This window comes from Bufo gargarizans, chromosome 5 (assembly GCF_014858855.1).
Source record: "Bufo gargarizans isolate SCDJY-AF-19 chromosome 5, ASM1485885v1, whole genome shotgun sequence".
NCBI lineage: Eukaryota > Metazoa > Chordata > Amphibia > Anura > Bufonidae > Bufo > Bufo gargarizans.
In genome coordinates this window covers 79,700,700-79,714,455 of record NC_058084.1, presented here as the reverse complement: position 1 = coordinate 79,714,455, position 13,756 = coordinate 79,700,700, and the positions used below count along the sequence as shown (strand labels likewise).

Here is a 13,756-nt window from a genome sequence, read left to right as displayed (position 1 = left end):
AGTTCACCTGCGGTGCTATTTATCCTTGATATGTTCTATTATACATAGACTTGCTGTGCATCAGATGTAGCTTCAACAGGCGGTTTAATATATAGGCATGTTTATCTAGTTCACCTGCTGCGCCATGTATACTTTATTGGTTCTGTTATACATAGACTTACACTCATCCAACAGTGCAGAAGCTGAACGTACATCTGGCCAAGTTGTTGGTACAACAGTCCTTCCCGTTCCAAGTCACTGACTCTGCACCTTTCAGAGAACTGATGGCTTGTGTCCAGCCAAGGTGGAGAGTCCTAAGCCAATATTAGGTCTCTAAAAAAGCTGTACCAGCCCTGCAAACGTATGTTTTAACCATGGGATTTCTGCGCCAATGTCCTCCTCTGCCTCCTCATCCTCCATCTTGTAGGCACAGTTCTGAGTGGTCCTCCAGCATACCACCTATGCAAAGCATGGCATTGTCACATGGTTCTGCACCTGGTCAGACTGGGCAAATGGACTCACACCAGTGAGGACCTGCTCAGAGTCATCAACCTAGAAATTGAATCCTGGCTGTCTCCTCGCCAACTGGAGAAAGGAACCATGGTCACCGATAACAGGAAAAACATTTTGTCTGTACTCCATCAGGGAGGGCTCACCCATGTGTCTTGCATGGCGCACTTCTTCAATCCGATCCTGATCCCTGAAGTCTTCCATCCAACTGCAAAACATCTTGCAAATGTCAAGGAAACTATGCGTGCACTTCAGCCACTCATACTGTGCAAAACACGCCCTCCTTCACCTGCAAAGGCAGAATGGTGCTCCCCTACATCGCCTTTTATGAGATGTTTCCACACGTTGGAACTCTATGCTCCACATGTTGTACCGACTGTACGAGCAGAGGAAACCTGTGACCAATTTCTTGATAATGTAGATGTACAGGACTACACCCCGCTGTACCTTTGACATTAGACAGTGGCAGCTCATGCACGACACCTGCCGTTTGCTCAGGCCCTTTGAGGAGGCGACTTTATTTGTCAGTCGCCAGGACTACGGGATGAATAATGTCATTCCACTCCTTCATGCCTTGGAGGGAATGCTGATAAATCTGACTGGCGAGAGGACAGAGGACGTGGCGTCTACATCTCATGGCCCCTTGAGCCCGGTGGAGGTTGAACTGGCACAGGAGGAGGAGGAGGATGAGGACGAGGAGGAGGACATAAACGTCCAGGACCTCTATACAGAACTAGGTGGTTTATCTGCCCAAGTGAAAGGAGAGGAGCAGGAGGAGCATGAGGAGCTAGGGGGCGATGACAAAGGTGATGCAGATGACCCCAACAGACCGTGGCAGTATGCAGTGGATATGGAGGCAGGAAGTCCCTTGCACAAATGGCCAGATGCATGCTGAGTTGCATGCGTAGAGACAGCTGCATTATTACTATTCGGCAGAGGGATGACTACTGGCTCTCCATAATGTTAGACCCTCGGTACCGCTTCAAAATGGGGGCCTTTTTTACACCTTCTGAGAGGGATAAGAAAAACTCAACTACTATCGAGACATCCTTTGTAGTCAGTTGGTCGCTGCCTATGTGCGCCATCGCCCATTCTTGCGAAGGTTAAACCGGGGACACCCTCTAAGCTCACACTCCACTGCCATGACTGCTGTCCCCCAGGAACAGGAGCAGCACCAGGTCCATAAAAAGCTACTTAAGTCTTGAGTGTCTGATGAGTAGTTTTCTTCAGCCACCTAGTGAAGAAACCATCCAGCAGCAGAACCTGAACCAGCAGGTGGTGGCATACTTGGACTGCATCCAGACCCCATGGACTACTGGGCAGCCAAACTTGAATTGTGGCCACAACTGGCCGAGTTTGCCCTTGGCAAGCTTTCACGCCCGGCCAGTAGTGTGGCATCAGAGATAGTGTTAAGTGTGGCAGGTGGCATAGTTACCCCAAAGAGAATTCACCTTTCAACACAAAATGTTGAGAGACTAACCGTTATAAAGATGAATCAGGCTTGGATCAACCAGGATTTCCAGACACCGGTGCCTGATGAAACAGACTATATCATTCTGGCTGAAATTGTCATGGTCTTACCTTCTCACTGTTCTCCTTCGTTTGACATGTGCTGGCGGCCATCTTGGTTTCTGGGTTTCTTGTAGCCTCCCACCCTGCGGCTCCTCCTTCCCACTGGGAGGAGCTGGATGCCTAGCTCATATATATAGAAGGTCTGTGGCTTCAGTTCCTTGCTTGGTCCTCCTGTGTGCACATGCTTCAAAGACTGCTGCTGCTTCTGGTTCCTGATCCTGGCCTCGTCTGACTACCCCGTTGGTTCCTGATCCTGGCCTCGTCTGACTACCCCGTTGGTTCCTGATCCTGGCCTCGTCTGACTACCCCGTTGGTTCCCGATCCTGGCTACGTCTGACTACCCTCCTGGTTCCTGACCTCCGTCTACGCAAGACCCTGCTTCAGTTTAGCCATCCGTTTGGACTTTAGCTACGGCTTGATTTTCAATAAAGCCTTCTTATTCCACCTATCTCAGTTGTACGTCTGGTTCATGGTTCCATGACATTAGGACCAAGCCATGAATTCTGACGGTACAGGGCCATCCTCGCTACCTACGCTGGTTGCCAGACTTGATCAGCAGGATCACCTGTTGGGTCGGTTCGCTGTGGTGTTACAAACCCTGCTTGAACGCACGGCTCATTTAGCTTCCGTTGCCGATGGGTCGGTTGTCGCTCCTGGGCCCGCTCCTACTGCCGCTCCGGTTGTTGCGCCAGAGTCTACCCCGACACCTGTTGCTGCACCTGCGGTGTTTCGGGGTATGACCGGTTCTGCCCCCCTTCCACAGCGCTTTGGGGGAGAGCCAACTCAGTGCCGAGGTTTCCTTAACCAGGTGGCCATTTATTTCGAGTTGCTGCCACATGCCTTTCCTACTGAGAGATCAAAGGTGGGCTTCTTGATCTCGCTGCTCTCGGACAAGGCCTTGGCCTGGGCCAGCCCTTTATGGGAGAACAACAATCCGGTGGTTGCCGAGTTTTCCGGTTTTGTTGCTTCTCTTCGGAAGGTATTCGATGTGCCGGCTCGTGCTGCCTCTGCTGCGAAGCTCCTTATGTCCATCAGACAGGGTTCACGATCCGTAGCTGAATACGCCATTGAGTTTCGTACCCTGGCAGCAGAGGTGGGCTGGAATAATGAGGCTCTGGTCGCTGCTTTCTCTCATGGTCTCTCGGATGCCTTGAAGGATGAGATTGCAGCCAAGGACCTACCAGTGGAGCTCGAGTCCCTTATTTCTTTCCTGATTTTAATTGACACCAGACTCAGGGAGAGACCTTCCTTTAAGGAGAGCCTGCGGAGGCCTTCTAACAGATTGGCGCCTACGTTTGCTGTTCCACCCGTGCCTCCCTCTCCTCCCATGCCTCCTGGGGATGACTGGTCTGGGGGTCAACCCATGCAGCTGGGGGTTGCTCGCCTGTCCGAGGGGGAGAGGGTACTCCGGAGACGCGAGGGCCGATGCATGTACTGTGGTCTCGGTGGGCATTTTCGGTTGGCATGCCCGAACCGTCCGGGAAACACTCGCACCTGAGATCCTGTCGGGGGCAGATCTTGGGTGGAGTCTCCTCGTCCCCGGTTTCCCGTGTTGACAAACCACTGATTACTGTTGTCCTCTCCTGGGTCGGGGGCTCGGTGACGACCCAGGCGTTGGTGGACTCTGGTGCTGGTGGCTTGTTCATTGATAGTGTGTTCGCCGCCGCCAATTCCATTCCTCTGCAGCCTCGAGGTTCCCCACTGGCTCTTGAGGCGATAGACGGCAGACCCCTTCTGCCGCCACACGTGACTCAGGAGACCCTTCCAGTGGGGATGGCCATTGGTGCCGTTCACAGAGAGTCGGTCTGTCTCCAGGTTATTTCGTCTCCACACTACTCGGTGGTCTTGGGGTACCCCTGGCTCCAGAAGCATAATCCGACTTTCGATTGGAGATCGGCCGAGATCCTCTCGTGGTCACCGCAGTGTGGGGCTAGTTGCATCCATGGGCCTGTCAAGTTGCTGTGTACTTCCTCGGACTCTCTGTTGCCTCCTGAATACGAGGAGTACCGGGATGTATTCGATAAGGTGCGTGCGGTTGCCCTACCTCCGCACCGCCCATACGATTGTGCCATAGAGTTACAATCTGGTGCCGTTCCTCCTCGTGGCAAAGTCTATCCACTGTCGGTAGCGGAGAATGAGGCCATGGAGGAGTACGTGAGGGAGGCGCTTTCACGCGGACACATTCGCAAATCCTCGTCCCCGGCAGGGGCTGGATTTTTCTTTGTGAAAAAGAAGGGCGGTGAGTTGAGGCCTTGCATCGACTACAGGGGTCTCAATCGCATCACGATCAAGAACGCTTACCCGATACCCTTGATTTCCGAGCTGTTCGATCGCCTCAAAGGGGCCACGGTCTTTACCAAACTCGACCTGAGGGCGGCATATAACCTGGTAAGGATCAAGGCGGGCGATGAGTGGAAGACCGCGTTTAACACCAGGACCGGTCATTATGAATCCTTGGTTATGCCCTTTGGGTTGTGCAATGCGCCCGCAGTCTTCCAGGAATTCATCAACGATGTTTTCCGTGACCTGTTGCAGCAGTGTGTGGTGGTCTATTTGGATGACATCTTGGTATATTCTGCATCCATGGAGGCCCACATTCTGGATGTCAGACGAGTGTTGCAACGCTTACGAGAGAACAAGCTGTTCGGTAAGCTTGAGAAATGCGAATTTCACCGATCCCAGGTAACCTTCTTAGGTTACATCATTTCCGCTGAGGGGTTCTCCATGGATCCTGAGAAGGTTTCGGCTGTCTTACAGTGGCCCCAGCCCAGTGGGCTTCGTGCCCTGCAGCGCTTTTTGGGCTTCGCCAATTATTATCGGAAGTTCATCAGGGACTTTTCCATGCTAGCCAAGCCTCTCACGGATCTGACCAGGAAGGGCAGTAATCCTCAGGTCTGGCCGCTCGAGGCCATCCGAGCTTTTGAGGCTCTAAAGTCCGCCTTTGTGTCGGCTCCGATTCTGTCGCATCCCAACCCTGGGTTGCCTTTTGTCCTCGAGGTGGACGCGTCTGAGACGGGAGTAGGCGCCCTCCTGTCTCAGCGTAGAACACCAGAGGGTCCTCTGCTTCCTTGTGGGTTTTACTCCCGGAAACTGTCTTCCGCGGAGTGCAACTATCAGATTGGTGACAGGGAGTTATTGGCCATCGTGCAGGCCCTTAAAGAATGGAGGCACTTGCTCGAGGGCTCGGTGGTTCCGGTTCTCATCCTGACGGACCACAAGAATCTGACCTACCTCTCTGAGGCCAAGAGATTGACACCACGTCAGGCCAGATGGGCTCTGTTCTTGTCACGTTTTAATTACGTGGTCTCCTACCTACCCGGCTCCAAGAACATCAGAGCGGATGCCTTATCACGGCAGTACTCCGAGCTGTCCGGGGAGGAGTCGATTCCGACTACGGTCATACCCCCGAATCAGATCCTGGCTGCTATTCGCACCAGCCTGACCTCTCCTCTGGGTGAGCAGATTTTGGCGGCTCAATCTGGTGCTCCCTCTGGGAGACCCAACGGCAGATGTTTTGTGCCTGAGGAGTTGCGCACTCGGTTGTTGCGAACCTACCATAACTCCAAGGCCGCGGGGCACCCTGGAAAGAATCAGCTGTCCTGGGCGGTTTCACGTCTGTTCTGGTGGCCTTCTCTACGTTCCGACATCGCCGCATATGTAGCGGCATGCTCCGTTTGTGCCCAGAGTAAGTCCCCTCGGCACCTTCCGTTGGGCCTTTTGCAACCCATAGCCACCGGGGAGCGTCCATGGTCACACCTGGGGATGGATTTCATTGTGGACCTTCCTGCATCCCGAGGCCATACGGTCATTCTCATGATTGTGGATCGGTTTTCCAAAATGTGCCACTGTGTTCCTCTCAAGAAGTTACCCTCTGCACAAGAGTTGGCCTCGATTTTTGCCAGGGAGGTCTTCCGGTTGCACGGTTTGCCCAAGGAGATTGTGTCGGATCGGGGGAGTCAGTTTGTGTCCAGGTTCTGGCGCGCCTTTTGCTCCCAGTTGGGGATTCATCTCTCTTTCTCCTCGGCCTACCACCCTCAGTCCAATGGGGCCGCAGAACGATCCAATCAGGCCTTGGAGCAATTCCTTCGTTGCTATGTCTCCGATCACCAAGACAATTGGGTTGACCTCCTGCCTTGGGCTGAGTTTGCCAGGAACACGGCGGTGAACTCTTCCTCTGGGACGTCTCCCTTCATGGCCAATTATGGGTTCCAACCTGCCGTGTTACCGGAGGTATTCTCTCCCCAGGATACTCCGGCTGTGGAGGATCACCTTTCCGTCCTACGTACTTCTTGGGTACAGATCCAGAGGTCCCTTGAGGTCTCTGCGCAACGCCAGAGACTCCAGGCTAATCGCAGACGAGCGCCCGCTCCTTCCTACCAGGTCGGAGACCGTGTATGGTTGTCCACCCGCAACCTCAACCTTCGAGTGCCCACTCCCAAGCTGGCGCCTCGCTTTGTTGGTCCCTTCCGAGTGCTTCACAGGGTAAACCCGGTAGCCTATGCCCTTGCGCTTCCTCCTGGCATGCGGATCTCCAACGTGTTTCATGTCTCCCTGTTGAAGCCATTGGTGTGTAATCGTTTCACTTCCTCGGTTCCTCGGCCCCGTCCGGTCCAAGTGGGCAATCGTGAGGAATATGAGGTGAGCAATATCCTGGACTCACGCCTGGTCCGCGGTCGGTTGCAGTTTTTGGTCCATTGGCGTGGTTATGGTCCAGAGGAGCGTTCCTGGGTTCCCTCCACAGATGTCCATGCTCCTGCGTTGCTCCGAGCCTTCCACGCACGCTTCCCTCTGAAACCGTTCCTTACTCCGCGGAGGAGGGGCCCTTGAGGGGGAGGTACTGTCATGGTCTTACCTTCTCACTGTTCTCCTTCGTTTGACATGTGCTGGCGGCCATCTTGGTTTCTGGGTTTCTTGTAGCCTCCCACCCTGCGGCTCCTCCTTCCCACTGGGAGGAGCTGGATGCCTAGCTCATATATATAGAAGGTCTGTGGCTTCAGTTCCTTGCTTGGTCCTCCTGTGTGCACATGCTTCAAAGACTGCTGCTGCTTCTGGTTCCTGATCCTGGCCTCGTCTGACTACCCCGTTGGTTCCTGATCCTGGCCTCGTCTGACTACCCCGTTGGTTCCTGATCCTGGCCTCGTCTGACTACCCCGTTGGTTCCCGATCCTGGCTACGTCTGACTACCCTCCTGGTTCCTGACCTCCGTCTACTCAAGACCCTGCTTCAGTTTAGCCATCCGTTTGGACTTTAGCTACGGCTTGATTTTCAATAAAGCCTTCTTATTCCACCTATCTCTGTTGTACGTCTGGTTCATGGTTCCATGACAGAAATGATCTGAATATAGTGTGCTGCCACACCAGAACATTGTGACAAATGGTCTGTTACTTCTGCCTGCGTGCTGCTGCCACTGTTCTGATGCTGCCACTCTCCTCATGCCACATGCCTGTTGCCTCTACTGCCATCTGCTCCTACTGTGATATGTCACCATCTTGTGCTCTTACTGCCAGTGCTGTTGCACACACACTCTGTTCTGGGGCCACTATTGTGACTCTTCATGCTGTTGCCACCCTCATCAGTCTGTTTCGGGGCCACAAGTGTCCCTGACCGTTTACTGTTTGCCATTTATTTTTCTGTTCTTCAGATCCTTCAAAAGAACAGAAAAATGAAAAAAAAAAAAAAAAACAGGTCTTGTCGTTTGAGCATCCATAAGGCCTCTATCACACAGTCAGTATTTTGCATCAGTATTTGATCATGATTTGCAAGCCAAAAGCAGGAGTGGGTCCAAAACACAGAAGACATGCAAATACTTCCATCACAACTTATTTTTGTTTTGGACCCACTCCAGTTTTTGCCTTACTAGTACTGATGAACTACTCATACAAAAAATTGACCAAATACTGACCATATGATAAAGACCATTAAAGTCTGACATGTAGGACTTCTTTTCCATCTGAATAAAACTGATTTCAGATGCAAATGGCCAAAACGCATGCAAATTAAGCATGAGGCCGCATATATTTCCATCACATTTTATCTCTCTTTTTGACCGACTCCTGTTTTTGCTTTATAAATACTGATCAAATGCAAACCACATACTAACCATATTGAATAGGATGTTCAAAATACAGGATCCACTTTTTTTGGGCTGTTCTTCTGACGGATCAGAGGAAGGGAAAAATAAACAGTGACATCAACACAACCTTACTGCTAAAATCATTGCCACTCTGTCACAGGGCCATTACTTGAATCTTGGGCCACTGCATGGTTCAGTCTATGCCGATAAATTTGACCTGATGCTAACATTGACCTGTAAGGCTGAGTTCACACCTCAGTTATTTCCATCAGTTTTTGTGAGCCAAATTCAGTAGCCAAGCCTACTCTCAGATTAGGTATCACAAATAGATTTTGTGACTAATTTAATTCGTAACGTTTCTTGAAGAAATTCGGCGAAGCGTCCGAATCGAATTGTTGAAAAGTTTGCTAATCTTATTGTGACTGTCCATATTGCCTCATTTGCTGGCTTGATATTTTCTCCATCACAGAAGGAAGCTGCTGCACATGTGCGCCTATGTGTGCCTGGACACCAGAGAGGCAGTGCTTTTTCCTGTAGTGTGCATGCACGACCACCACTGCTGGATGACAGTGGTCATACATAACCCTTGGAAACGAGCAGTGTATAATATGATAGAAAAAATGAATCCAGCCAGCAATGGAGGCAATTTGGACAATCACAATACATTAGTAAGTGCTTTGTATGAACTTTGTCTACATAATAAATGCCATTTGGTGAAGTGAGACAACCCGTTTAAAAGGACCTGAATACAGTCCTAGGAGATCTCATAATGTCATACGCAACTTAAAGGGCAATTGGAACAATTTCAGTTTGAGTGAAATCGTACCCAAATCAAATCTGATGACTGATTTGTGTGAATTAGACTCAAACCAAATTTCAAGATATTCACTCATCTCTGACAAAGAATGTGGTGGGAAAACTTAAAGAGAATTTACATGTAACCAATATATATATATATAAAATGAAGTAAACAAATGGGAGGCTCAATACCTGGATGGATGGGTAACGGTGGGTTCACTGCTCGCTGGGTCACCCACCCAGTATGAAATAAGAATAAAAATCAAGTAAAAAGAGCAGGGACACCACCTTCTGGAGTAAAAATGTGGCAGCAATTTATTCCAATACAATAATAGACCATATATAGGATCAATCAAGATAAAATGTATATATATGGTAAATGCATAAATCCAATACATAATAAAATAGAAAAACTATGATAAAATCGAGTCCACTGATTAGAAAAATAAAAAATGTCTCTGGATGGAGAGTAATAAATACATCAAAGGCCCATTTCACTCATCAAAAATCGATATCCAATATGAAAAGTCTCAATATTGGTGACACGACGATATATGTGAAAGGAAGTCTCAGTATTAAATGCACAACAATGTATATACAATTGCAGCTATAAGTAGGGATCACCACCGAATAGATCTAGTCACAGCTCAGTGTAGATAAGCGCACAATGTGAATAAGCGCAGGTAATTCAGCGATTCAGGGTTGCCTCACTGAGGCTCTTACCGCTCTGTTGATGCTGCAGTGTCCGTTCAGTGTAATGGCATAAGAGCCCACTTACGTGTATATTCGGGCACTGGTTCCAGAAAGCGGAGTTTGATAACACACTGTCAGCTGCTATGGTCATGTGACTCATGTGACTCATAAGTAGTGGTCATGTGACTCATAAGTAGTGGTGATCCCTACTTATAGCTGCAATTTTATATACATTGATGTGCATTTAATACTGAGACTTCCTTTACACATACAGTCAGGTCCATAAATATTGGGAAATTGACACAATTCTAACATTTTTGGCTCTATACACCACCACAATGGATTTGAAATGAAACAAACAAGAAGTGCTTTAACTGCAGACTGTCAGCTTTAATTTGAGGGTATTTACATCCAAATCAGGTGAACGATGTAGGAATTACAACAGTTTGCATATGTGCAAACTTGTTAAGGGACCAAAAGTAATGGGACAATTGGCTTCTCAGCTGTTCCATGGCCAGGTGTGTGTTATTCCCTCATTATCCCAATTACAATGAGCAGATAAAAGGTCCAGAGTTCATTTCAAGTGTGCTATTTGCATTTGGAATCTGTTGCTGTCAACTCTCAAGATGAGGCCCAAAGAGCTGTCACTATCAGTGAAATAAGCCATCATTAGGCTGAAAAACACAACAAACCCATCAGAGAGATAGCAAAAAGATTAGGCATGGCCAAAACAACAGTTAGGAACATTCTTAAAAAGAAGGAACGCACCGGTGAGCTCAGCAACACCAAAAGACCCGGAAGACCACGGAAAACAACTGTGGTGGATAACCGAAGAATTCTTTCCCTGGTGAAGAAAACATCCTTCACAACAGTTGGCCAGATCAAGAATACTCTCCAGGAGGTAGGTGTATGTGTGTCAAAGTCAACAATCAAGAGAAGACTTCACCAGAGTGAATACAGAGGGTTCACCACAAGATGTAAACCATTGGTGAGCCTCAAAAACAGGAAGGCCAGATTAGAGTTTGCCAAACGACATCTAAAAAAGCCTTCACAGATCTGGAACAACATCCTATGGACAGAAGATCAACTTGTACCAGAGTGATGGGAAGAGAAGAGTATGGAGAAGGAAAGGAACTGCTAATGATCCTAAGCATACCACCTCATCAGTGAAGCATGGTGGTGGTAGTGTCATGGCGTGGGCATGTATGGATGCCAATGGAACTGCTTCTCTTGTATTTATTGATGATGTGACTGCTGACAAAAGCACCAGCATGAATTCTGAAGTGTTTCGGGCAAAATTATCTGCTCATATTCAGCCAAATGCTTCAGAACTCATTGGACGGCGCTTCACAGTGCAGATGGACAATGACCCAAAGCATACTGCAAAAGCAACCACAGAGTTTTTTAAGGGAAAGAAGTGGAATGTTATGCAATGGCCAAGTCAATCACCTGACCTGAATCCGATTGAGCATGCATTTCACTTGCTGAAGACAAAAATAAAGGGAAAATGCCCCAAGAACAAGCAGAAACTGAAGACAGTTGCAGTAGAGGCCTGGCAGAGCATCACCAGGGATGAAACCCAGCGTCTAGTGATGTCTATGCGTTCCAGACTTCAGGCTGTAATTGACTGCAAAGGATTTGCAACCAAGTAAAAAGTGAAAGTTTGATTTATGATTATTATTCTGTCCCATTACTTTTGGTCCCTTAACAAGTGGGAGGCACATATGCAAACTGTTATAATTCCTGCACCGTTCGCTTGATTTGGATGTAAATACCCTCAAATTAAAGCCGACAGTCTGCAGGTAAAGCACATCGTGTTCGTTTCATTTCAGATCCATTGTGGTGGTGTATAGAACCAAAAATGTTAGAGTTGTGTCGATGTCCCAATATTTATGGACTTGGCTGTATATCGTCGTGTCTCCAATATTGAGACTTTTCATATTGGATATCGATTTTGATGAGTGAAATGGGCCTTTGATGTATTTATTACTCTCCATCCAGAGACATTTTTTTTTTTTTCTAATAAGTGGACTCATTAGATTTTATCATTGTTTTTCTATTTTATTATGTATTGGATATATGCATTTACTCACATTTTATCTTTATCCTACTGTATATATGGTCTATTATTGTATTGGAATAAATTGCTGTCACATTTTTACTCCAGAAGGTGGTGTGCCTGCTCTTTTCACTTGATTTTTTCTCTCTCTCTCTCTCTATATATATATACACATACTATATATATTTATATGCTACTATATATATTTACATACCACCCACTGTTTGTTTTTCTTATTTCCTTGTCCTGCTCACTGAGAAGGCCGCACATGCTCAGTTTCTTAACTACCTCCTGAGTTGTGATAGGGAGAGCTGAGACACACACCCTTAGCTACATCAGAAAGGACACTCCCCTAAAGCTGTCAGCTTGATATAATTCTAGCAGAGCAATAAATGTGAAGATCTCTAGATCCATGTGGGGTACAGGGCTGGTTCTAGCTTTGTTAGGCTACTTTCACATTAGCGGCAGCCTTCTCCGGCATGCTGTTCCGGCGGGTGAACAGCCTGCCGGATCTGGGCAGTCCACTCCGGCCCCATTCACTATAATGGGGGCGGACCGGAGGTACGGCCGCAGCACAGCAAACATGGCGAGAGGCGGCAAGAATAAAAGTATGAAATGACGAAGGCTGCCGCTAATGTGAAAGTAGCCTCAGAAAGAGGCTGTCATGTACTACATGATGTCTGATTTTCATTTTGTACATTAGTCATGGGATAACCTCTTCAACAGAGACAATAAAATACATACTTGCGGTTCTTACCTGGTTAATCTAAGCACTCCAACTGCTATGCTAAATACAACTCCAAATAAGAGACCAATATTCGCGGCAAAACAGATTGTAACCAGATAAGTGCAAATCCAGATCACCTACAAATAAAGAAGGTCCAGCAAGGCAATCAAAGGTAACGTTAAACAAGGGATGTGCTGCTGACAAATCAAGACTGAAAGGGGATGAATGATCGTTTTAATAATAATTTTACTCCAGATAGGTCACTTTCACACAGTGCTTGGTCAGTGCTCGATCAGTGATTTTCATCAGTAATTGTGAGCCAAAAACAAGTGCAGGTCCAAAACACACAACAGGTGCAAATCTTTCTGTTATGCCTTATCTATGTGTAGGTTTCACTCTTGGTTTTGACTCACAATTTGGCTACAATCACGCAGACCGCAAAACACGAGCACCAGCCATGTGAACTCCGCATCTCGGTGACCAATTGACTTCAATGAGTCTGCGATCCACAAGATATGGCAAAAGTATGTACTATCTTTTGCAGCGTGGAGGTACGGACCTGCAAGCCCACAGAAACACATGAAAGCCCTTCAATGGGCTTCCAGGTCCGTGCCTCTGCGCCGCAAAAGATAGGACGTGTCCTATCTTTCACCATATATTGCGGCACGATGCTGTGTGAATGTAGCCTCTCCGATGGAAGTCACTGAGCAAACACTGGCTGTGTGAAAGCAGTCTTACGATGGCTGCTCTGTTTAAATGGAGCTTAAAGGGATTGTGTCGCTTCAGCAAGTGGCATTTATCATGTAGAGAAAGTTAATAAAAGGGACTTACTCAGGGAGTTGCTAGGGTCTCAAAAGATTCGGGGCCCAAGCCCCCATGAATATGGTCCAGTTCTCTAAGTCTCTCCCCCCCCCCCCCCACCGCATTTTGCTGTACTTGCTATACAGCAGCACATACCTGTCACATACAGGACCTCCAGGTGGTGTCTCCTCTGATGTAGATCTTCTCTGTCATCGTATTCCCCATTTGGTCCGGACATCTTCTCTTAGCCGCCTCGTCTCTGCAGAGACATCTTAGCTTCCTCACATTTCTATCATCTTCCCTCAACCTGGAGTCCCAACAGTGTTATACTGCTGCCCGCTGTGCTCCCCAATACCACCAAATACTATCCTGAAGAAATAAAAGTGCCATACAGATAATCCCCCTCCATAGTAATAGTGCTCCTCATAGTCCCACCATTAGCAATTCCTTTCTAGAATGCCCTCATTAGTAATACTGCCCCCTACAGTGTCCCCAACAGTGATAATGCTCCCCAAGAATGCCTCCATTAGTAATACTGCCCGCT

The 13,756-nt window shown here is 48.1% G+C and overlaps 1 protein-coding gene across 4 annotated transcripts in view; it reads right to left on the bottom strand.

Annotated features, from left to right (window-relative positions):
* Positions 1-13,756, bottom strand: part of SLC26A7 (solute carrier family 26 member 7) — an 82,615-nt gene that overhangs the window by 25,135 nt on the left and 43,724 nt on the right. For all 4 annotated transcript variants that reach the window (XM_044294448.1, XM_044294450.1, XM_044294449.1 and 1 more), the window contains exon 11: positions 12,442-12,548. In XM_044294448.1, coding sequence (XP_044150383.1) covers positions 12,442-12,548 — 107 coding nt within the window. The remainder of the gene's footprint in view (positions 1-12,441; positions 12,549-13,756) is intronic.